Source organism: Sporothrix brasiliensis (genome assembly GCF_000820605.1).
Source record: "Sporothrix brasiliensis 5110 chromosome Unknown Cont12, whole genome shotgun sequence".
Lineage (NCBI taxonomy): Eukaryota > Fungi > Ascomycota > Sordariomycetes > Ophiostomatales > Ophiostomataceae > Sporothrix > Sporothrix brasiliensis.
Genome location: NW_024467131.1, coordinates 134,901 through 156,539, shown reverse-complemented (window position 1 = coordinate 156,539; position 21,639 = coordinate 134,901). Strand labels below are relative to the sequence as shown.

The window sequence follows — 21,639 nt, the reverse complement described above, 5'->3', positions numbered from 1 at the left end:
AGCATCAAACTGCTACCCTCCACCCCCGACGACCACTCAAGCTCACGCCCTTTCTTGGACGCGACGACCATACCGACCACTTCTGGAGGCTTCACCGACTCGGGGCGATCTCGTGGACCAGGTTTTCCGACTAGAGTAGACAGCGATACGCGATAGTCGATTCCCGTTATCAAAGCGACATACGAGCGATCATCTATCCACTGGACCAAGACTTGTACACAACAGTGTATCAACATCGACAGTGATAAGCAGCACAAGGGCTGGTTGATGCCACAGATGTTTCATACGCCCGGCACGGCCTTGAGATGAACTGCCAGCAATGGCAAGCTGGGCGAAGAGCGGACGAGGAGGCGCGCTTTCGCCTCAACAAAGTCCACCATCTCCAAGTGCCGGAGTGCCATCGCCCTCAGAGACCATGAACAGAAGCAGCAGCATCAGCATCGGTAACAACAGTGGCAAACACGTCGACGATCAGCAACAGCCGACGTCCGTCACCAACAAAGAAGGCAAGACGACTAGACCAGGATCCAGCGGTGCTCGATCCGGTGGCAGCACCTCACCCAATATCGAAAAGCGCACAAGCGACCGCCGAACAGCCCAGCCTGGTCCGTTTGGACGCACTTCAAATGGAGACGAGGACCGTCACTATGCCAGCCACTTCCAAGAGCAACAGACGATAGAGCACCAAGAGTCACGGCACCTTGATGCCACGAGCCCACAACACCAGCTGAGCGACTACCGCCAGAGGCTGGCTCGCGAGATGTCGGCACGAGTGAACAACCAAACCTCGCCTGTGACGAGCCCGTTTGCAAAGCGCCCTTCACCCATCGAAGAGGAGAAGGTCTCCGCATCAGGCTCGCCATCGGCGCCATCGGCACCATCTGCGTCACCAACAAAACCCACCGCTCTGCCTTCGGCCCTTGCTTCTACGCCAGCATCCGCATTGCTCTCCTCCTCGTCTTCCGGTACGACAACCTCTACCGATTCAGCCCGAACCGTGCGCGCGGCTGATCCTGGCAAGGGGGTCACGGCCCGGACGCCTTCATACCCGTTTCCTCGCATGGCGATGCCCAGCGCTAGTAGAGACCCTTCGTTTGTTTCAACAGCCGCTTGGTCTGCGCATGCCCGGTCATCACAGGCTCGGCTGCAGTCGGATCGCGACAGAGGTTCCTCTGGTGCAGGTTTCGAATCTGAGCAAAAGTCGACACAGTCACGATCGGAACCACAGCGCCAGGAGTCGGCCTACAGCTTTCGGTCTGACCAGGTGCTGTCGAGCCCCTCGACACCTGCCTCTGCTGTCACGTTTCTGCCCAGCAGTGCTCTCGGCCGTGACCCTCATGGCGAGGCCGGCAAATATGCGACCCTCAACGGGAGCCACTACCTCGATCTTCACGATTTTGAAACCCCCAATTTATATGAACTTGCACTCGCCTTATCCACAGAGCCCGGGTTGGATGCGTGGTGGGACGCCATCGTGCAGATTGCCACCCAGTGGTACAAAGCCGAGCGCGTCGCTCTCGTAATCCCGTCTGATTCGACCGACGTCGAGAACATGCCGTGGGGTCAAAAAGCGACTTTTAAGATTCGCGAGAAAGACGATGAACTCAGTTTGGGCTACATGGGGCACGACAGTCTCGTTGCGGCGACAACGGACCTAGGTTCCGATGCCACACCACTCCTCTCCACCTCGGGCATCCTATCTCCTCCCCCACCGGCCCCTTCTCCGGCGCCAGCCGAACAACTGCGCCGCCCCAACCTCACTGCCCGTTATTCATATACGACGTACGAGGAACGAAAGGAGAACAACCAGCTTGACGATCCGAAGCCTGGAGCCGGCGCTGGCCAAACATCCGCAGCACCGATTCGTCCTTCGCTTTCAAGATGCCAGACGTCTCAGCCGGTCGCCACGCAGCGTACCGATATCCCCAAGGCTGACTGGCCGGCCGAAATGCTGCCGCCCAAGCCCTACACCGCTTTGAAACATTCCGTCCTTGAAGAGCACGATGCTACGGAAGATCCTCATGATACGACAACGTACGTCACCGGATCGTCGCTCCAGCAACAGTCCGAGACCAGGGGTAGAGTATTGCCAGTCCTCCAGGCCCTCGACTACGAAGCGGACCCGTTGATCGACCACAATGGCGTGCAACGTGTACTGGACCGCGGCCATGTCGTCGCACTGACCCGTTCGTATCCGTATATTACGCCCAAGCAGCCAGAGACACCAGCGCCCGCCCCCATCACCACGCAAAATCAACAACCGCCAACTCCAGATGGCGGGGATGAAGAAACGATGGCGAACACAAACTTGTCGAAACTGGCCAACGAACTTGCCAGTGGTTCCAACCAGCGTCTTCAGCAAGGGTCCCCTCTGAAACTCTCGGCACTCCTCGGGACAAGTGGGCTGCCACCTACAAAAAACTCGAATGCCAGGCCGAGCGCGAGTTACATGAGACGACTCACAGGCGCTAGCATTGCGTCAAAGCTAGAAGAGGCGAAACCTCAGCGGTCCAAGTCGCCGCTGTACGAAGAGTACGAGCAAATGCCGCCTTCACCATGGTCGCAGTCACCGGCACCGTCTCCGGCGGTACGCCACGACCCCAATGAGAACCCGTTCTTTAGCGATACCGTCGTCGACGAGGACAGCTTCAACCCTGCCTTGTCACCGGAAGACTACAAGGAAGCACGGCCTCTGGAGGCCATTGGTTTCGACAATGCCTGCACTGTCCTTCACATTCCTCTGTACCACCCCTTGCTCTCCAAGACAGCTCAGCCTTTCCGTCTAGATAAATCGAAAATGGAACGCCGGTCATCACCGAGACGCGACAACGACAGGAGCTCGGACCATTCCGTGGAGACGTCTCCAAGCCGACGAAAGGAAATGCCCATTGCTATATTGTCCATTTTGACGCCCATCATTCCCTATCCATCCAAACTGCGCTACTCTTTGGAGCATCTGGCGCCTCATATGGCTACATCGTTCTCTCTCTGCGTCCATTACTCGAACCTCGAGGCGGAGATCAACGGCTTAAACCGTCGCCGGCATGAGATGAGCGGCTTTGGTGCCGTCGACACCGAGGGTCATCCCTTACCTACGGCATCTGCGTTTATGAACACGCCGTACTTGCCATCGGAGGATCACATTTCGCATCGCTCACAAACCGGAAGCATGACGAGTTTCAGCGACTACTCGGCAAGATCACGGAGCATCGCCGGCTCTCCTGGCGGCACACCTGGCTGGGACTCGGCGGCCTTGAACGTGTTCTTGGAGCGTCGTGCGAACACCGGCACTGGTATCAGCCCCAGCATCGCTTCGCTCACCGGTGACGGCTACTTTGGTATGCGAACAAGCAACATGGGCGCCTTTGGCCGGCCAGCTACGACACCCGGAGGTACTAGCAGCAATGGCGGCGGCGGCGGCGGCGGCCCTTCAGCCAGGGAAAGAGGTAGAAAGAACTCCGTCTCACATAGCGAGAAGCGCTTGTCTGCTCTTCGCCTGCCTGAAGTCACTCTCTCGGCTCAGGAAGAGCGTGTGGGCAGTCCTCTGCCCGACCTATCGACAACAGCCAACCTGCCAGCCGCCCTCTCGTCCCCTTCGATCAACCGCAACGAGGACTCGCCTGCTTCTTCCCAGCAAATCTCTAGAGGCTCCGGTACAATGTCGGCTGAGACTGGTGTGGGAAGTTCGACGGAGGCACTTTCCAGCTCTGCAAATAGTCGAACAGCGCATCCGGCTCCTGCCTTAATTGGCGACCCTGTGCCCCCTCTACCACCAAGCGACTCGAAGAAGCGTCCCGTTGAGAGAGACGCGGTCGTCTCGGAGGAGCTGAAGTTGGCGTTTTCGGATCGAGCACCGCCGGTGAGCCCGGCGGTCCATACGCCTGGTGGCACACCCCACCAGCGGCATCCTCGCTTCCAGCACCAGCACAGCCATAGCCATGGCGGACACAGCCAACTACACTCCTATGGTGCCGATTTTGCGTCTACATTTCCATCGCTCCCCCCAGTGGGACCGTTGCGGTGAAGGGCGCAAGTGCCAGTATGCATCCTCAAACCTCGACTCCATCTCATGCCGCCTCGGCTGCGTCTTCGAGCCCTGTGGACATGCCGCCGCCCTCGGATCGACTCAAGGGCCTGATCCTAGACTCTCTACCGGCCCATGTATTCGTCGCCATGCCTCAAACGGGAGCCATCGTTTGGGTCAACAGTCGCTATCTCGCATACCGTGGCCAGACGGTAGAGGGATTGGCGGAAGACCCATGGGGCAGTCTTCACCCCGACGACTGCGACGAGTATCTCAAGGCTTGGAGCCACTCCGTCCGTACCGGTGACCAGTTCTCCCGCACGGTGCGGATCCGCCGCTTTGACGGATCCTACCGCTGGTTCCAGGCGCGGGCGGTTGCTTCACGCGACCGGCGCAACAGCATCATGCAATTCCTGGGCTCGTACATGGACATCCACGACCAGCACATTGCAGAACTTAAAGCAGCCCGCCAAGAAGAGATTGAAGCATCCGAGACAAAACATCGTATTCTGGCCAATCTCATCCCACAAATCATCTTCACCGCCAACGAGGAAGAGGGCGTCACCTTTGCCAACGAGCAGTGGCTCTCGTACACCGGCCAGAGCTTCCAGGACCTGCTGGGCCTTGGCTTCTTGGACAACGTGCATCCCGACGACCTGGCCAAGTGCAGCTTCCTACCGGTGCCCGCGCATTTGCAGGAGCGCCGGAAGCGGCTGTTGCAATCTGTGTCGTCGCCCCTCTCCGCTCGAGGCGCCAACAATGTGGGCGACCGGGACCGGAAGACAGAATCGGGCAACGATGAAGAGCTGAGTGAACTCGCCGAGCTCGCTCGCCGTGGCATCATCCTAGTAACAACGGACGACAACGGGCGCCCGTCATACACAACTGAAGTACGCCTTCGGTCCAAGACGGGTGAATACCGCTGGCACTTGGTGCGCTGCGTGGAGACGGGCACGGTGGACTTTGGCAAGGGCTACAACTCGTATTTCGGCTCGGCCACCGACATCAACGACCACAAGCTTCTGGAGACCAAGCTGAAAGAGGCCATGGACTCCAAGACACGGTTCCTGAGCAATATGTCGCACGAGATTCGCACACCCCTGATTGGCATTTCCGGCATGGTCAGCTTTTTGCAAGACACGGTCCTGGACGAAGAGCAGCGCGACTACACCAACACCATCCAGACCAGTGCCAACAGCCTGCTCATGATTATCAACGACATTTTGGACCTCTCCAAGGTCGATGCCGGCATGATGAAGCTGAGCTTCGAGTGGTTCCATACGCAGTCTCTCATTGAAGATGTGAACGAACTCGTGTCGACCATGGCCATTGCTAAGCGCCTTGAGCTGAATTATATTGTCGACGACGACGTGCCCTCCTGGGTCAAGGGCGACCGTGTGCGCATCCGGCAAGTCCTTCTCAATGTCATTGGCAACGCCATCAAGTTTACGACCAAGGGCGAGGTGTTCAGCCGGTGCCGGATTGTCAAGAACAAGAGCAATGCAGGGGCAAACCAGATCGAGCTCGAGTTTTCCGTCACCGACACAGGGCGCGGCTTCACAAAGGAAGAGGCCGACCTCATCTTCAAACCCTTCAGCCAGATCGACGGCAGCAGCACACGGCAGCACGGTGGCAGTGGCTTAGGCCTCGTCATCTCGCGGCAGCTTGTGGAGCTCCATGGTGGCACAATGAACGGCTCGGCCGTCCCTGGCAAGGGCTCAACATTCACCTTTACCGCCATCTTCAATCTACCGACGGAGCAGGACCACCCGGACGGCCACTTGACGCCGTCCGCCGAGGCGAATCCGAAAGCACCCAACCTGACCTTGACGGCGATGGGGCTTGCCACGCCATCGTTCATGGATCCGGCCGCCATAATTGCCGCCGCCGCAGCGTCGGCAGCAGGGGCTGGCTCCACCGGGGTGTCAAGCGCTCCGGTGGATGTGGAGCCGAACGCGACGGCGACGGCGACGGCATCACCAGCAGGCGGCTCGAGCGGAAGCTCAGATCCTTCCATTGCGTCGAACAAGTCGCACCCGCTATCAGAGCGTTCGTCCTCCATATCCTCCGTGAATACGAATACGGGCGGGCTCACACACTTCAGTGAAGCCGCTCGTGCCAGCGGACAAGACGTATCCCACATGAAGTTCAGGGTACCACCAAGCGGCAGCGACGTCCCGTCGCCTCGATTGCCTGCACTGCCGGTGCCAAGGAGCAGCGATACGACCACCACGGCGACAGAAGCGACAGGCGCTTTCGCATCACGCACCGGGGCAGCAGAGACGAAGCCGGCGGTGCCCAAGCGCACCCTGAGTCAGCCCTCTTCGTTTTCCATCTTGATCATTTGCCCCCAGACGCACAGCCGCGAAGCGACCGCACAGCATATCGAGACCACGCTGCCCAAGGACCGCCCGCATAGCATCACAGCTGTAGCGACAATGTCCGAGGCACAAGACTTGATCAAGACCGAGGCCAAGCCGTTTACGCATGTGGTGGTCAATCTCCCGTCGGCACAGGAGGTCCTGGAGCTTGTGGACCAGCTCGACCGCTCGACCATGCTGGAGACAGCGCACGTTCTCGTCCTGTCCGACTCGGTGCAGCGCCAGGAAGTCAACAAGCTCGCCGCCGGTACACGGTACGAGCAGCGGCTCTCGGAGGCGCGCGTGATGTACATCTACAAGCCGGTCAAGCCGTCGCGGTTTGCCGTGATCTTCGACCCCAAGCACGAGAGCGACATCAGCATCGACCGCAACCGGTCCAACGCGCAGCGGCTGGTGGAGACGCAGAAGAAGAGCTACCTGGACTTGTCGCAGCGTATGGGCAACAAGGGGTACAAGGTGCTGCTGGTGGAGGACAACATGGTGAACCAGAAGGTGCTCACAAAGTACCTGCGCAAGGTCGGCGTGGACGTGGACATGGCGGCGGACGGTGTGGAATGCACGGATACTGTGTTTGCGCGGCCTCACGACTACTATTCGCTGATTCTGGTGAGTTTGTTCCGAATGCCCTCTATTTGTATATTGTTGCTAACCGGCCAGTGTGATTTGCATATGCCGCGCAAGGATGGATATCAAGCGTGTCGCGAGATTCGCGGGTGGGAGGCCAAGGGCAACTACAAGAAGAAGATCCCCATCATTGCACTGTCGGCCAACGTCATGTCGGACGTTTACGACAAGTGCATCGAGGCCGGGTTCAGCAAGTACATTACGAAGCCGGTCGACTTTGTTGTACTGAGCCGGGCGCTGGCCGAGTTCTTTTGAAAAGAACTGGGGGATGATGCTGATTTTTGTTACGTAGACTCCGGGGGTAATGATTTCATAATGACCTAACAGCAGACGCGCTGTGATGGGATGGGATTTTTAGCGTTTTCTGTTCGAGTCATGAAAAAACACTGGGAAACAGGCGAGATCGTGGGCACATATGGAGGACGTACAAAGTACACAACGGCACACCATACCAGATCCTTCAACTTTTTTTTGGACACAGGCCGCCACTGGCTTGACACTTTGTTCCTGTCTCTATGCCGCTCGTATTTACGGAGTGCTCGCTTCTTTACAAAGTGTGGCGCTTTAAGCCGGAAATGCAGATTCCTCGACTTAGCTGGTGCATTTCAAACCCGAACATTTCGCAAATGACAAAGAGGATGAGAAAACGAGGAGTACGAAGAGTATAACACCACAAATGAAAGAGATACGAGCTGTTTTACTTTTTGAATGTTTTCTTTAAAAAATATGAATATAAATAAAAAATAACAAAATCTTGAGCAATATGAACTAATCCGAGCATACGTTATCGTTCGCACCTGCCACTTTTTCGCCCCTGTCAACGACGCCGAGGTCCGGATTTGCCAGCCGTCCAATCATCGCGCCGCTAAATGGCCTATGATGTCGTTTGCTGGGCTTTTGTGGGCAGGCGGCGGATGACCCTTGCGGGATTGGAGGAAAGAACTGAGGGGCCGCTGGCGCCACTAGCGCTAGAGCTACACTGGGTGATGGCAATGCTCGGGCTTATTTTGGGGGAGATGCCCGCTAGTATTTATAATTTCTAATCCTCTCCCGCGTGCTTATTTTGTTTCTTTCGGTTTTGCAACTACCTTCTACGCAACGACGACGTCGCACCGCCGCAAAACATACCATCTGCATCCCAAGACAGCGACACGATAGTACGTCCAAACACAGCCATGACCAAGTCGAGCCTCTCGCGCGTCACGGCCACAGCCGCCGCGACGGCCATGCGCCCTGCGTTCTGCCGCCGTGCTCCGCGAGTCGCCTTTGCCTCGCTCCCCGTGACCTCGACTCCCTCCTCTACGTCCCCATCGTCTGCCCCCTCTGCGCGCCGCGCCTACCACATCTCGTCGTCAAGGCGTCCCCGGATACAGGGCCCCGCATCCGCATCCGCATCCGCATCCGCACAGCCCAGCTGGTCCCTCGCCGGCCCGGGTCGCCGCTCCATCTTCATCCAGACCGAGAGCACGCCCAATGCCGATGCGCTCAAGTTCTTGCCCAACCACCGAGTCCTGCCCGAGGGCATCGCGGCTCCCTTTGTCGAGTACCTCAGCCCCCGCGCCACCATTGCGCCGCCCTACCCGTCGCCGCTCGCCGCGCAGCTGATGAACGTCGACGGCGTCACGGCCGTGTTTTACGGCAGCGACTTTATCACGGTGACCAAGGCGCAGGACGCCAACTGGGCGCACATCCGGCCCGAGGTGTTTGCCCTCATCACAGAAGCCATCACGTCGGGGCAGCAGATTGTGCGGCCGGCGGCCGAGGCGGCGGCGGGCGCCGCCGCGGCGTCCGGCAGCAGCAGCAGCAGCGACGCCGGCGGTGCCCCCGGGGCCCCCGTCGAGGCGGACTCGCTGCAGTACGACGAGAACGACAGCGAGGTGGTGGGCATGATCAAGGAGCTTCTGGAGACGCGGATCCGACCGGCGATCCAGGAGGACGGCGGCGACATTGAGTTTCGCGGCTTCGAGAACGGCACGGTGAAGCTGAAGCTCCGCGGCGCGTGCCGGACGTGCGACTCGAGCACGGTGACGCTGAAGAACGGCATCGAGAGCATGCTGATGCATTACATTGAGGAGGTGGAGGCGGTGGAGCAGGTGCTGGACCAGGAGGAAGAGATTGCGCTCTCCGAGTTTGCCAAGTTTGAGGAGAAGCTCAAGGGGCAGAGGGGGCCGGCTGTGGCGGCGACCTAGCCGACCGACGACAAGGGGTCGACGAACGTCGCTGCAGCATAAGGCGATGGAAAGGGGTTCCTGTTCTTGTTTGCTCATATCGCTTTCTGTCTGTCTTACATTACGCTTCTCATGTACATTCCTCGAGAGGGTAACCCATGATGGAACGCTTTGGTCGAGAACCGGGGCCTCCATTTCATGCTTTATATGCTTTATATACAAAACTGAATGATATCATACAGCAAAGAAATACCCTACGCAAGATACGACCATCTTTCCATACAACCCTATTTTCTTGTGAATCCTCTTTGATGTTTGGTGTGCGTTAAACGGACAGCTTTACGGGCAACCGGTAGTAGGCCAAGATTGCATTTATTACTCGACAACAATGTATTTTTATCAGAGTCCTGCCCCCGTTATTGTCGTGATTTCCCGGTGAGGGGGAAATCCACAACGGCGTATTGAACTATCCGCATATTGCCGTTCCTTTCTTGGAGATCTCATGACCAGGACAACGAGCAGAGAACCGCAGAATATGCCCTCGCTTGCGTCTCACATAGAGCTGCCGTCCTTGCTAGGACATCCCAGGGCACGGAAAAGGATCGCACAACTGAATATGAGCTGCGTTGTAGAAAGGCCAAGACAAGCACTATGAAAAGCTAATATAACCAGGGCGGGCACCAGCACAGGCATCAAGGTTTGGATAAAGTCGGAGAGCAGACACAGGAGGCCCGTTGGTCACGGCACGCGCGTTTGGGGAGAGGCGGTCTGCGCAGTGTGTGGCAACCCGGATCAAAGAAATAAACCGCTTGAACCGGGTGTCCTAGATCTCCAGACGTTCAATGTTTATTAGACAAATTGCAGGCCGGTCAGCATGTGCTGCGACCATTCTCCCGGACAAGAGGCGAGAGGGGAACTCATGGCAGCAGCATGGGATCAATCAAGTGCCTCTGTACGTCGCCAGAGGTCAGCGTGAGGTATTGCGCGAATGACACAAGTGTTGTGAACAAACGCGAAAGAGGGTGCGAAGGGAAGGACCTTGTCCCTGTCTCCTCCTCCAGTCTCCTCATCTCCACCTTCCCGCCGGGTTGGCCCGTCTTTCCTTCACTTAGGGTCGTGTCCTCTTTCCCATCTAGAAAACCCGGGTATCGTGACACCGCATTGACCGGGAGTGTATATGTCAGGTACTCAGCGCCAGTTTTTGAGGAAGCATATTTACGTTTACGACTTTGTTTCCATCCTGCTTTTCCTACTATTCTCGTCAACTCTTTTTAACCCGGCATGGCCAGCCAGAAGACCGGATCGAGGAGAAGGAGCTGTCGAGAACCCAGCCACACGCCGTGCAAGGAAGGAACGAACGATGCGGGAGCACAACAGGAAGGACCACGGCATGCTCGCAAGTCATATGACCTTTGGACGGCCATCTCATCAACACAGGACACCTCTACAGACCAGCCATGCTAGATGAACCATGCACGCAGCATTGGACGTCATGTCGTTCAGCCCTCCTTTTAGGAGTGATCACGGCTCCCTTCCATCTCCGTTCTTACCCCCTCTTTTCCCGTCGTTATGAACGCTTGGGCCCGCGCACCGTCCAGCTACCAGTTGCCGTAGAAAGAAGCAACCCCCTCTTTCGTTCCCGCCGCGTCCCTTCTTCGCTTCGACCATGACATTTTTGTCGTCCTCCGTCTACGTCTCGTCCACGGCCGCTCACCTGTATGCATCGCTGGCGTGTCAAGGGACTGTACTTTGGACGTTTTGTCGCACTCGTTCTGTTTCAACTTGAACTTGAACATGGAGCTTGGTCTGGCCATAGCTCATCCAGGGGTCCTGCATCGTGCGAGGACACAACATCATACATAAAATCCGGGGAAGACTTATAGTACATCCCACGGACCTGTGCCGGGGTGCTGCCCCTCCTTTGTTTCTGTGTTGAGGAACATCGCCTGCCGCTGTTTGACTCGTCAATCATGTTTTTTTTTTTTTTATTATTATAAATCTGGCAAAGGAAACCCGCGGCCTGTTATCCGTGGGTGCCCACACGGCATCTCGAAGAAAACAGGTTCATGATAAGTGAAATGTGAGAAGTGAGAAGTGAGGAAGCATCAAGCCTCTTCGTCGGATACAAGGTTGAGTAAAAGGCCATTTCATGGGGCAGAACCGAGCACTCCGCATCCACGGCTCAGCTTACTACCTCTCTTATTGTTAGAGGGGCTTCCCCTGCCTTTCACTTGCAACAAAAAACTGTACGTCTGTGCACTCTGGCAACAAAGGACCTGGACTGCCCAGACGGCGGCCCCGTTTTCCGCCATCGTCCCTGGAACTGGCATTGCGTAAGATCGCCATTGCATTTGCCGGGCCATTCGTTGCTTGTCCTACCCGTTACCTTCTTGTCTTCCTATGGCCTGTCTGACGTGGGTTTATTGACAGCTGTTCATGATGGTTGTCGCCGTGGCACACCGTTGAAAACAAAAAGATAGAATCATTTGCAAATTATAATTATACAGGAAATCAAGTCAAAAGGGTTTGACGGTTATTGCCCTTTTGCTGTTCGTGTAATCTCATTGGTGCGCCAGGCGGAGGTAGGATGAGGTTACAAGAAAAAGGGCTGACTGCTAAGGCTGAGACTCTGCAAATCACAGAGCCGAATCAACCAAGAGGCGGGACAAGTGTGCGTTGTACATTCGTATTAAGTTTTTCTTATGGCCCTAACTCGGGGTGGTCTATTTCTTGCTGGAAAGAGTTGCTGCTGGATGCTCACTTCTTGCTCACTGCCCCTTCCACAGGCCGGGCCAGGCTTGGCCATCGACTGTCGATCACATCGAAAGCGGGAGGCTCTGGATCCGAAAAGAAAAAAAAGTAAGGAATAGCAATGGGAAAAGATAGGAAAGCTACATGGTCGGTTGGCTATACTCGGTCAGAACAAAAGACAACCGAGCATTTGATTAGCTGAAATCATCCAGAAAAGGCAAAAAAAGAGAGGACGCGCCTTTTCGCAGTTGTATCACACGGCAATTACAGGTGGAGTGGGTGCTTTTTTAATCAAAAGGCATCTGCATGGAAAAGGAGATGCAGCAAAAATACATAATTAAAGCTGCTGTTTCGCTGCAATGGCCACCCTCCCTCCAGACCACAACAACCTGGTCGCTGTTGACACGGGCCAGCAAGGCGTTCTCTGTGCGAGGCGCGGCCTGGCAGGCCCTCCGTTTCGTCCGTGATGCTATCTTGTCTTTCTGTTGCCTTACTTTTTTTTCGCTCAAATCTCCAAGCCTCGCCTTGCGGACGAATCACAGCCTGCAATCCCGGTGGCCTCCTCTGCTCCTGTGACAGGTTGGCAACACGTAGAAAGAGGGTGTCGAGCTCAGGACAAGGCGTCGAAAAGAAGACGAGAGTGTCCTGGCATGTAACTGGTTGCCGACCTAGCCATATTTCCCTCCCTCCTTTTGTTGTGCAATCTGCAGGCCCATGTCGTACTCAGTCTTGAAATCTAAACTCGGTTCGTGACCACCCCTGTGCAGAGCCAAACGGGACGTTTTTCAATTGATATTTTTCTTTTTCTCCTTTGTGTGCCCTTTCTTTTTCTTTACATTCTGCAGACAGGGGTGGCAGGGACCATGGTAATCTATCGTCTCCGTTGATATTCTGTATTCTTAACTACACAGTACTTTCCTTGCCCCCAAGTACGACATATTCAGTAATACATTATGTAAAAGACAACGCAAATGCAATCGTTCAAAGGAAAGGCGGAAAGACGATGTAAGATAGCGTCCAGGGTTGGTGATGTGATCTCTATTTTATGTTGTGTGCCGGCACTGTCCACTTGGTCTGTACACAGACGCCGCCAAATGCAGTTGCTCGCTGAGACGATGAATAAACAGTCTCATCCGTCTGCTGGCCTGGCTCTCTCCCATTCCTACAACGCAAGAAATGGACGCCCTGACGCGTCCAGCCGCCAGGCCTCTCCCTCCCCCCCCGGGGCCAGTCGCGCCTGCTATTCAAAACACAGCACGGCATGGCTCCGTTGTACAGGCACAACTCGCTATTCATCCCGTCCGTTCCTTCCTTCACCTCGCTCGTCCTTTCCATTCCCTCTCTGGCCCCGTCCTCTCCTTCCCTTTTGTTGGCTCTGCCCCGCCATTGTTTGCGCATTTCCCCAGCTCTCCAGCGCGGCACCATGCTTGCCCTAAATTAGTGCCTCCGAGTCGAGCCCTGACGTCCGATGTTTTCAACGGCTGGCCTTTGTCCTGGCCCTCGGCCCCCTAATGCTACCACAGTTGTTGGTCGCGAAGACCTTTTTTCTTAGCTCTGGTGCCAAAACACTAACACTACGATGCATGTCCACCATTGGGACTGGACCCAAATATGACGCTATTGTCTCCGCATGGAAGGCACGCCAAAGCCGCACTAGCGGCCCCCCTTTATCTGTCTGGGGAAGGAGCAGCATGACAGCATGACAGCCACTGTGAACGAGGACATCACAAAGGGAGCCCAGAAGGAATGAACCGGAGAAGAGCGGTTTCATTGCTTTTGTATTCTGTATCTTACTACATATTCGAGAAAAGCGCCAACAGCAGCCGCCAATTTGGAAATGGTTCCAATAGATTGTTGACCCCAGCTCGAAGGCAAGGGCGAGATCATTACATGTTGATCGCCAATGTGGCCAGAGGAAAACGTCGCTGGCACAATAAGTCCGATGAGAGAGGGGTCCATGGGCCAACAGATCAAAGTCTGGGGAAATACTTTGTGGATGGAGGCAGAAACAACCAGCCACCCTTTGGATGGTGTGTGTGCAAGCCCTTTTCCCTTGTATGACAATACATTCGTACAGGATCGCCCCTTCTCCCCGCTTTCTCCGTTCGCTCCTGCCCTGGCAGCTGGCAGCTCAATGCGTCGTTGGCCTGCGACGTAGACGGAGATGCTTCCTTCCTCGATCTCGTGCCTACCAGATACATGTCAATAGCACTTTCCACACACCCTGTCATATTGTCCATTGCCGCCACTAAAGTGCACGAGGGCTAGCGCACTTCATCTGTTCTCTCCCACCTGCACCTGCCATCGGGTTTCACTTTCCTCGTAGAAGCACTCGACCAGTTGCTGGCACAACTCCTCTTTCCTTGCCTTCCCACAGAAGCTCTTTCTTTGTTGTCGCATCGTCCTCTCTCCTTCCAAATCGCTCTCGCTCTCCATTGCTCCTCCCCTCTTGAGCCAGTTTGTGTTTCTCCTTGTTTTCACCTGCCTATAGCTAAACTCTTCCTCCGTCTTCACATTCCGAGTCAATCTCCGTCAAGACATTTCTGTTCACATTTCTGTTTACATTTCTCCCATCAACACCCACCCTCGCAAACCGCCAAACGCACTTTGATAGTCCTTCAACCCCCCCAGACTGCACATCACATCAGCACACACACGAGCTTTCGCTTTCTCGGTTGACGATGGGCCGCGCATAAGGCCAGACCACGCACAGCCTGTCCCCCTTGTCGCACCTTTTCTCGTTTCGATTTACCAACCTGACAAGCTCCTTGTAACCTGCACACAGCCTTCCACTGCACACTCTGCGTCTGCGGACATTGGTCTCAGACGCCGTCGTCTTGTTCGTCGGCGTCTCTGCGCTTCTCCCTTTGTTGCGAGACCCCTTTGTTGGTGGAGAAGAAACAGAAAGACAAGAAGAATACATTTTGTGCAGACTTTGTCCTTTTGCTGCTGTCCAATCCGGTTCAGCTTTGTATACTGTTCACCGTTTTCTCTGTTGCCAGTGTAGTGTTTCTTTTCTCTTTTGTTTCTGTGGCCGTTGTCTTGTCCGGCTGCTTCTCCATTTGTTACTTTATTCCTACTTCTTACTGCTTCTGTTTTTGTTTCTTTTGTTTCTTTTCCTGTTGTTGCTCTCTCTGCCGCCGATTTTTCGACGCCTTTCATTTATCGTCGATTGTGTCTTCTTCGTCGCCCTTGCTCCGTCTGCGCTGTCTCGCTCTCCCTGCGTCGCCTTTTCTCGACTTTCTTTTCGCCCGAGACCCTGGACCCTCCAACCCTCCGTCGTGCGCGTCTCCAGCCAACGGCCGTCAACGTCGACAACCGCGCGTGTCTTGGAGACGTTTCGCTCCGTGTCGCCTTGCTAAACGCCGCCGACTCGATTCGTTCCCTTGCCATTGTCCAATTCTGCATCTTCGATTCGCGCCCTTCGCCAGACGTTCATTTTTTCTTTTCTTTTTCTTTTCTTTTGCAATCGACGGCCACATCTTCCTCCTCTCCTCGTCCAATTCCCGGCCTCGCGCTTTCTTTGCGTTTCCCCTCTTTTTGGCCCTTTCGCAGACTCCATACTCCTCCACAGGGCTGTCCCTCCCCATCGACCATCTTGGACCCCCTTGTCCTCGTGTCTCCGGCCAAAACAACAGCCGCAAACCCTTCCTCCTCCTTGCTGTCTCCGCCTCTCCTACCGTCACCGCGAGTTCAACTGAAATTTTGAACCCCAGCTGTCATCACCACGACCAGCGTTTCGAGACGTTCTCTGTCATTCCAATTTGCCTTCGATCCCGCTTCGACGTGCAAACATCGCTCCCGAGATTTATTTTCTGCATGCACATCTGCAGCCAGACGTTCCAGGCTTGACGAAGTCACTTGATATTGCCATCCACAGCAGGTCGTACGGAGTACGAGTTGACTACGACGTTAAACTATCGGCGGTGGCTTCCAACTTCTTCCCCAGGTAAGCTACTGTGACAACTCCACATTTTAGTCTCCTCTTTCAACGTTAGTCTGCTTGCCCTTCCCACCGTCGCGCCGCCTGTCTGTCGTCTGTCTTCATTTCCCTTCCTGCCCCTGGTTCTTTTAGGACAAGGCGTTCCCTGTTCTTTTCCGGGGACGGCAGCTTTGCAAGCTGCAGTCGACTTATTCTGTTTGCACTGGTAACGGACCTGGTTTCCACTGTTGTCTGTTTTGCGCATTTGCTCCGAACAAAGAAGGCAGAGCTACAAAGGATGGAGTAATTACTCTTCTGCTCTAAGATTCTGCAACGTTTCTCAATTCCCTTCTGTTTGGCCCTCACTCGCATCCCATCCCCGTCATCTGACGAGATCTCGTTTCCTGGGCCTGGCCCTTCCCCTCTTCCCTTGTTGGCTAGAAAATTTCCTTTACTCCTCATTTTCCCTTTTCGACTTCACCGCCAAATCTGTTGGGCTGGTTGGCTGCACAAATGCTCTGTACAAGAGGCCCCAAAAGCCAAAACGCTCCATAGCCAAAGGCCAAATGGATGGCTCACCTGACCGACCTTGCCTGCTGTACTTGCCCGCTTGCTCACTCTGCTTTTCCACGCCGCCATCCTGTTTCGAGACACGTCCCTCATTGTCGACTCGTGGAGAACATACGTGGGGAAGAGAAGGAGAAGTGCACTAAGTAATTACAGCGTAGAGCGACTCTCGACTACAAAGGCCGCCATAGCACGCTGCTTCCCTTCTCCTCACTGCGTCACGAGGCTAACCAATCGTCTGCAGGTCGCGTCCAGTCGCCACTTTATCCCATTAATTTCCCTTTTCCCTCGTTTTCGCGGCTCTTGACAGCTTTCGATCTTGTCTTTCTTCCTCTTCCTTTCTCATTTGCTTTTGCGTCGGGCGTCCACTTCGCGTCATTCTCTCGACGACTTTCAACCTGGTTTGCATTGCTGGCATCGAATTTGCACTGCACGGATCGACCATTTTGCTGAACCGTTCATCGCAACCTTGTGACCTACGCACCCGCTGTGGCCTGGCCTACAAAGTACGACACCAATTTATCTTACCACCCACCAACGGAATACATACGCACTCACGTGCCGCATTCACCAATCCTCATTTTTCGCCACAAACATCACGGCTTTGTGTTGTGCCCCAAAGCAACGGCAAGCCGAGAGACATAGCACAAGACTCTACATTGGGCACCCCGCAATCGAGCCGTTTCAGAAACGGAGGACGATTTTACAGTGTCACGCCACTGTACACCATCGCGCACCACCGCCCCCCGGCACACTCCTAGGGGGAAAACAACAAGAACCCCAAGACGGTCTCGTCTCGAGGTGATCTTAAGACCCCTCAAAAGGACCGGTGTCGTCTTCACATCCGCCCTGCACCGTCAACATAACACGGTGCCTCTCCTGACCGGAACGGCTTTTGAATGCGGCGCAAGCGGGTATAATTGTTCCCCGTCCGAAGACCTTGACCGACAAGGACCTACGGACAATGAGCGCCGGATTTAAGTCTGGCCCACCCCCCAAGCTGGGTCAAAGCAATACACTCTCCTCTGTAGCTCCAGGTAGCCAGGCTATTTTGCTTGACAAGTTCAATCGCCGGTCCACCCCCGATTCAGAGGCCCTGGCTAGCTCAGATGAGGAGACCGACCTGCATAGCCAACCAAACTACCAAAACCCTCACACAGCAGCAACGACTGCTGCCGCCGCCAACGCCGCTACGGCGTCCTCTCCCACCACACACTTGAGCCAGGGCCAGCAGTCCCTTTCACAGGCGCAGCAGCCACAGTCTCAGTCTCAGTCCCAGTCTCAGTCTCAGTCGCAGCCGCCTAAGCCCGTCCGCCGCGCTTCGTGGCTCAACGACACCAGCCAGGGCCTCGTCCGGCCGAGAAACGAATCGTTCAATAGCGCATCAATGTCGCCCACCACGTCGCACCCGAGCACGCCGGCAATTGATGCCAGTGCTGGTGGAACTGGTACAACCTCTGGCACCGCCGCGACCTGGGGTGCACACGCCACGTCGTCTTCGGGCGTCTTGAACCGCACTCACTCCAACGCGTCCACCTCTTTCCCCTGGGGCACAGCCATGTGGAATTCCGAGCGCAAAGACCCGCCTTCCAGACTGTCTGAGGTGCTGCCGTCTCCAACATCTGCAATCCCGCCTGGCTCTGCTGGTGGCTCGTTCTTCGGAAGCGGAAATGCCGATAGCTACCCTTCGCAATCCTCTCCGGCGGCACGGGACGGTCTCAGCACAACGTCGCAAATCCCCTTTGCCATCCCTCTGCACCCGACTCCCAAGACGTACCGGTCGCAGTCCTACTCCGTCGGCCAGCTCGAGCCTGATGTTGCTGCTCTCACGGGGTCTGCCACGTCGCCGGCCCTGACGTCGTCCCTCGGCGGCTCGTCGCTGCTGGCCGGCCCCCGCTCGTCCCGCCCGATTGCCGGCCTGCAGCACCGTCCCTCGCGGCCTAGCATGCTTAGCGAAATGTCCAACGACGGCGGCATGCTTGGCAAAGTAAAGGAGGTCGATGATGATGACGATGGGAGCATCAACGATTCACTCCAAGGCAGCCAGCAGCTGTCAGCCGAGGCCAAGACCATTGAAATGTTGACCCGTGAGAACGCCATGCTTCGCCAGCACGCCAGCCAGCAGTACCATAACGCCCGCATCCGCCCGCGTGCGTCGACGGGCGCTGCCTACCGCCTGGACAACGGCTATGGCCTCCAGGAGTCTGTCCCTGAGGAGGCTTCTGACTTTGCTATTGACGAGTTGGACGAGATCAACGACGGTGACTTTGCCACCGCGGCCAAGCGAGCCAACGTGCGCAGAATGAGCGAGTTTGCCGCTCCTGGCTCCTTCCGGTCGCCGTTTTCTGTCGAGAACCGCAAGCTTGAGAGTGTGAAGAAGGCGTTCTGGCAAACCACCCCTGCCGGCTTCTCCGATGTCTCCCCGAGCCGCCGTCACTCGTTTGCCGACGTTCCCACCCGCCAAGCGTCAATCAGCTCCATCAATGAGGTTGTCCTTGCGCACGATGCAAATGCACAGGATCAGCAGCAACCGGGCGGGATCGAGTTCACGTCGCCTTTTGATAACCCGCACAGTTTTGCTGCCAAGTCCGCCGCCGCCGCCGCCGCCGCCGCTGCCGCGCAGTCCATGTACAGCAATGGTCCGGGTGTCTCGCCGGGCGCGTCTCAGATCACGCCCCAACAACTCCTCCAGCAGCAACAACACCAGCAAGCTCAGCAACAGCAACAACAACTTTCAGCAAGCGCCGCTTACGCTGGTGGCGGCAGTGCTGCGTACCCCTCGCCCTATGGTCTACACCCGCCGACGTATGCCGCGCGGCCGACATCGCCTCAGCGTGGCATGTACGGTTTGTCGCAGCCAAATCGCTCGACTCCGCTTCACATCGTCCTCTTCAAGTGCGCTCGTGCCGATGTGTTCTACATCCAGGAGGGCACCGGCCTGACGGTCAAGCCGGGCGACCTCGTTATTGTCGAGGCTGACCGTGGCACCGATCTGGGAACCGTGGCCGTGGACAACGTCGACTGGGTCGAAGCCAGACGACTCAAAGAGCACTATGCCGAGGAGCAGTACAAGTGGCTTATGATGTACTCTCAGAATGCTGCTGCGGCGCAGGATGGCGTGGGTGCTGGCCTTTTGGCATCGTCCACTGGCCTTCAAGGGAGCGCCATTGGCGGCATGGGCCCGCCCGGCCAGCATCACGTCCAGGAGCCGAGCACCAGCGAGCTCAAACCCAAGCTCATCAAGCGTCTTGCCCAGAACCACGAGATTCACGCCTTGAGAGACAAGGAAGGAAACGAAGCGAAGGCGAAGCGCGTTTGCATGCAGAAGGTGAAGGAGCACGGCCTTAACATGGAGATCCTTGACGCTGAGTTCCAAATGTAAGTCCCAGTGTTTTGCGACGTGCACCACGAAAAAAAAAAAGTATTGGATCCAGCGGTAACAACATACTAACACACGCCACAGGGACTGGAAAAAGCTTACCTTTTACTATTTTGCCGACGCCTACATCAACTTCAACTCCCTGGTCACGGACCTATTCAAAATCTACAAGACCCGCATCTGGATGTCCGCCATTAACCCGGCCTCCTTCGCCAGCCAACCCCTTGGTCTCCAGGCACCGAGCGGCATTGGGCCCGGTGCTGTTGGTGTTGGCCGTGGTGCCCCGACGTCGGAACGTCGCCAGACCCAGCAGGGTGGTCAGGTCTCCCCGCCTCCGCAGGCTGGTCCTCAGCAGCAGCAGCAGCAGCAGCAGCAACAGCACCAGCCTGCCTACTCACCAGTGCCTTCTAACCGTGGTTATCCCGGCGGTCCCGGCGCTGTCAGCCCGCAACCGCCTAGCATCGGTGGTCCCGGTGGTGGCCCCTACCCAGGCTCGTTCCCGTACAGCCCATATGCCGCGTTTGGGAACATCCCTCGCGCATCTGGTATGGGATATGGTGGGCAAAACATGGGAGGCCCTGCGGCTGCCGAAAGTTACGCCATGGGTTACGCTGTCCCTGCAGACTACAACTTGCGTGGCCGGTTCCCAGCTGGCCAGCCCGATATCAACCAGAATGGCCAGGGTATGTCCCCGCTTGCGCCTTCTGGGGAATGGGTCAGTTCCTTCCAAGGCTTGTCTCTCAACTCGAGATAGTATCTTAATCGCCAAGCGCATTGGAGAGACGGCCTTTGATGGACAATGACGAAAAAAAAAAAGAAAAAAAAGAAAGAAAATAATTCCCTGTGGCAAGGCTATTGTGTCTACCATGGATGCAAAACAGCTGAAGAGTTCTGCCAGGGAGAACCAAAAAACCGGGCGTCTTCAAACCGGCCAATATCCGACGCCCTGCTTGTCGTTGTGCTAATTTCTTTTGTGCATTCTGTTGTGTTTCACTTTGATTTATACTTGTTCCGTTCTGCCACCGGGTTAGACAGCAGAATGCTTAGAGTGCATTTCCTTTCTCTTCCAACGAGGACACGACGAAAAGAGACAAAGCCATGTGTTTACATACGACGAATTTTTTTTCACGTTTTCATATTTTTCACATTTTCACATGTTCACATGTTCACATTTTCACTTCGCTTTCGCTTTCACTTTTGAATTGCCGACGACAATTTCAAATATACAAAAAAAGGAGGACAAGGATACCACAGAAAGAACGGATTCGGCGCAGGGCGTTACGAGGAACAAGAACAGTTTCCTCCCTGTCTGGTTCTGCAATGATCTGCCTATCCCTTTTGCATTTTAGAGGTTATCTTCTGTTTTTTACTAAAAAGGGTTGCTCCCCTTATGATATGTACTTGTCTGTCTACACATCCGTTTTTATACCTTGTTTCGTTATGGTTTGTTCTCCTGTTGGCACTTGTTTTTTTACTTTGTCTTTGTACTGTGTCACACTCCGCTGTCTTTCTGTCGTTAATAATTTTCTTCGCAAGCTATATTTCGTTTGTTCCCTTTCACCTTCGCCTTGATAGTCACATGTTTTCATGTTGTTTTGCTGCTTTCGACATTATGACGCAACGGGGAGAAAGACAAGATTGTCTAAATCTCTTATGACGGAAATTTCCTCGATAGATACAAGAGATTTGTTGTTCTGATGTACGACATTCTGCTTCCTTGTCTGTTCTGGTTGTCTGCTGTTTGTTTTTCAGGCAACCCCAAGATGTAATTCAAATTTTCATAAACATGGTCTCGTTTGTTCTGGCATGATAGGCATTATAGG

At 55.4% G+C, this 21,639-nt stretch overlaps 3 protein-coding genes across 3 annotated transcripts; all 3 read left to right on the top strand.

The window, feature by feature from the left end:
- Positions 1–319: 319 nt before the first annotated feature.
- SPBR_03883 (uncharacterized protein) lies at positions 320–7,284 on the top strand (the record flags this gene model as incomplete). Its single annotated transcript, XM_040762171.1, has 3 exons — positions 320–4,020; positions 4,095–7,011; positions 7,063–7,284. The coding sequence occupies 3 exons, from the start codon at positions 320–322 to the stop codon at positions 7,282–7,284; spliced, it is 6,840 nt and encodes a 2,279-aa protein (XP_040623236.1).
- A 920-nt stretch (positions 7,285–8,204) lies between these two features.
- On the top strand, positions 8,205–9,218 carry SPBR_03977 (uncharacterized protein; the record flags this gene model as incomplete). Its single annotated transcript, XM_040762265.1, has 1 exon — positions 8,205–9,218. One exon carries the CDS (start codon positions 8,205–8,207, stop codon positions 9,216–9,218), a length of 1,014 nt encoding a protein of 337 aa, XP_040623235.1.
- An 8,183-nt stretch (positions 9,219–17,401) lies between these two features.
- SPBR_03897 (psp1 domain containing protein) lies at positions 17,402–20,570 on the top strand (the record flags this gene model as incomplete). The annotated part of the gene is made up of 2 exons (XM_040762185.1): positions 17,402–19,815; positions 19,901–20,570. 2 exons carry the CDS (start codon positions 17,402–17,404, stop codon positions 20,568–20,570), a joined length of 3,084 nt encoding a protein of 1,027 aa, XP_040623234.1.
- Between the last annotated feature and the right edge of the window lie 1,069 nt (positions 20,571–21,639).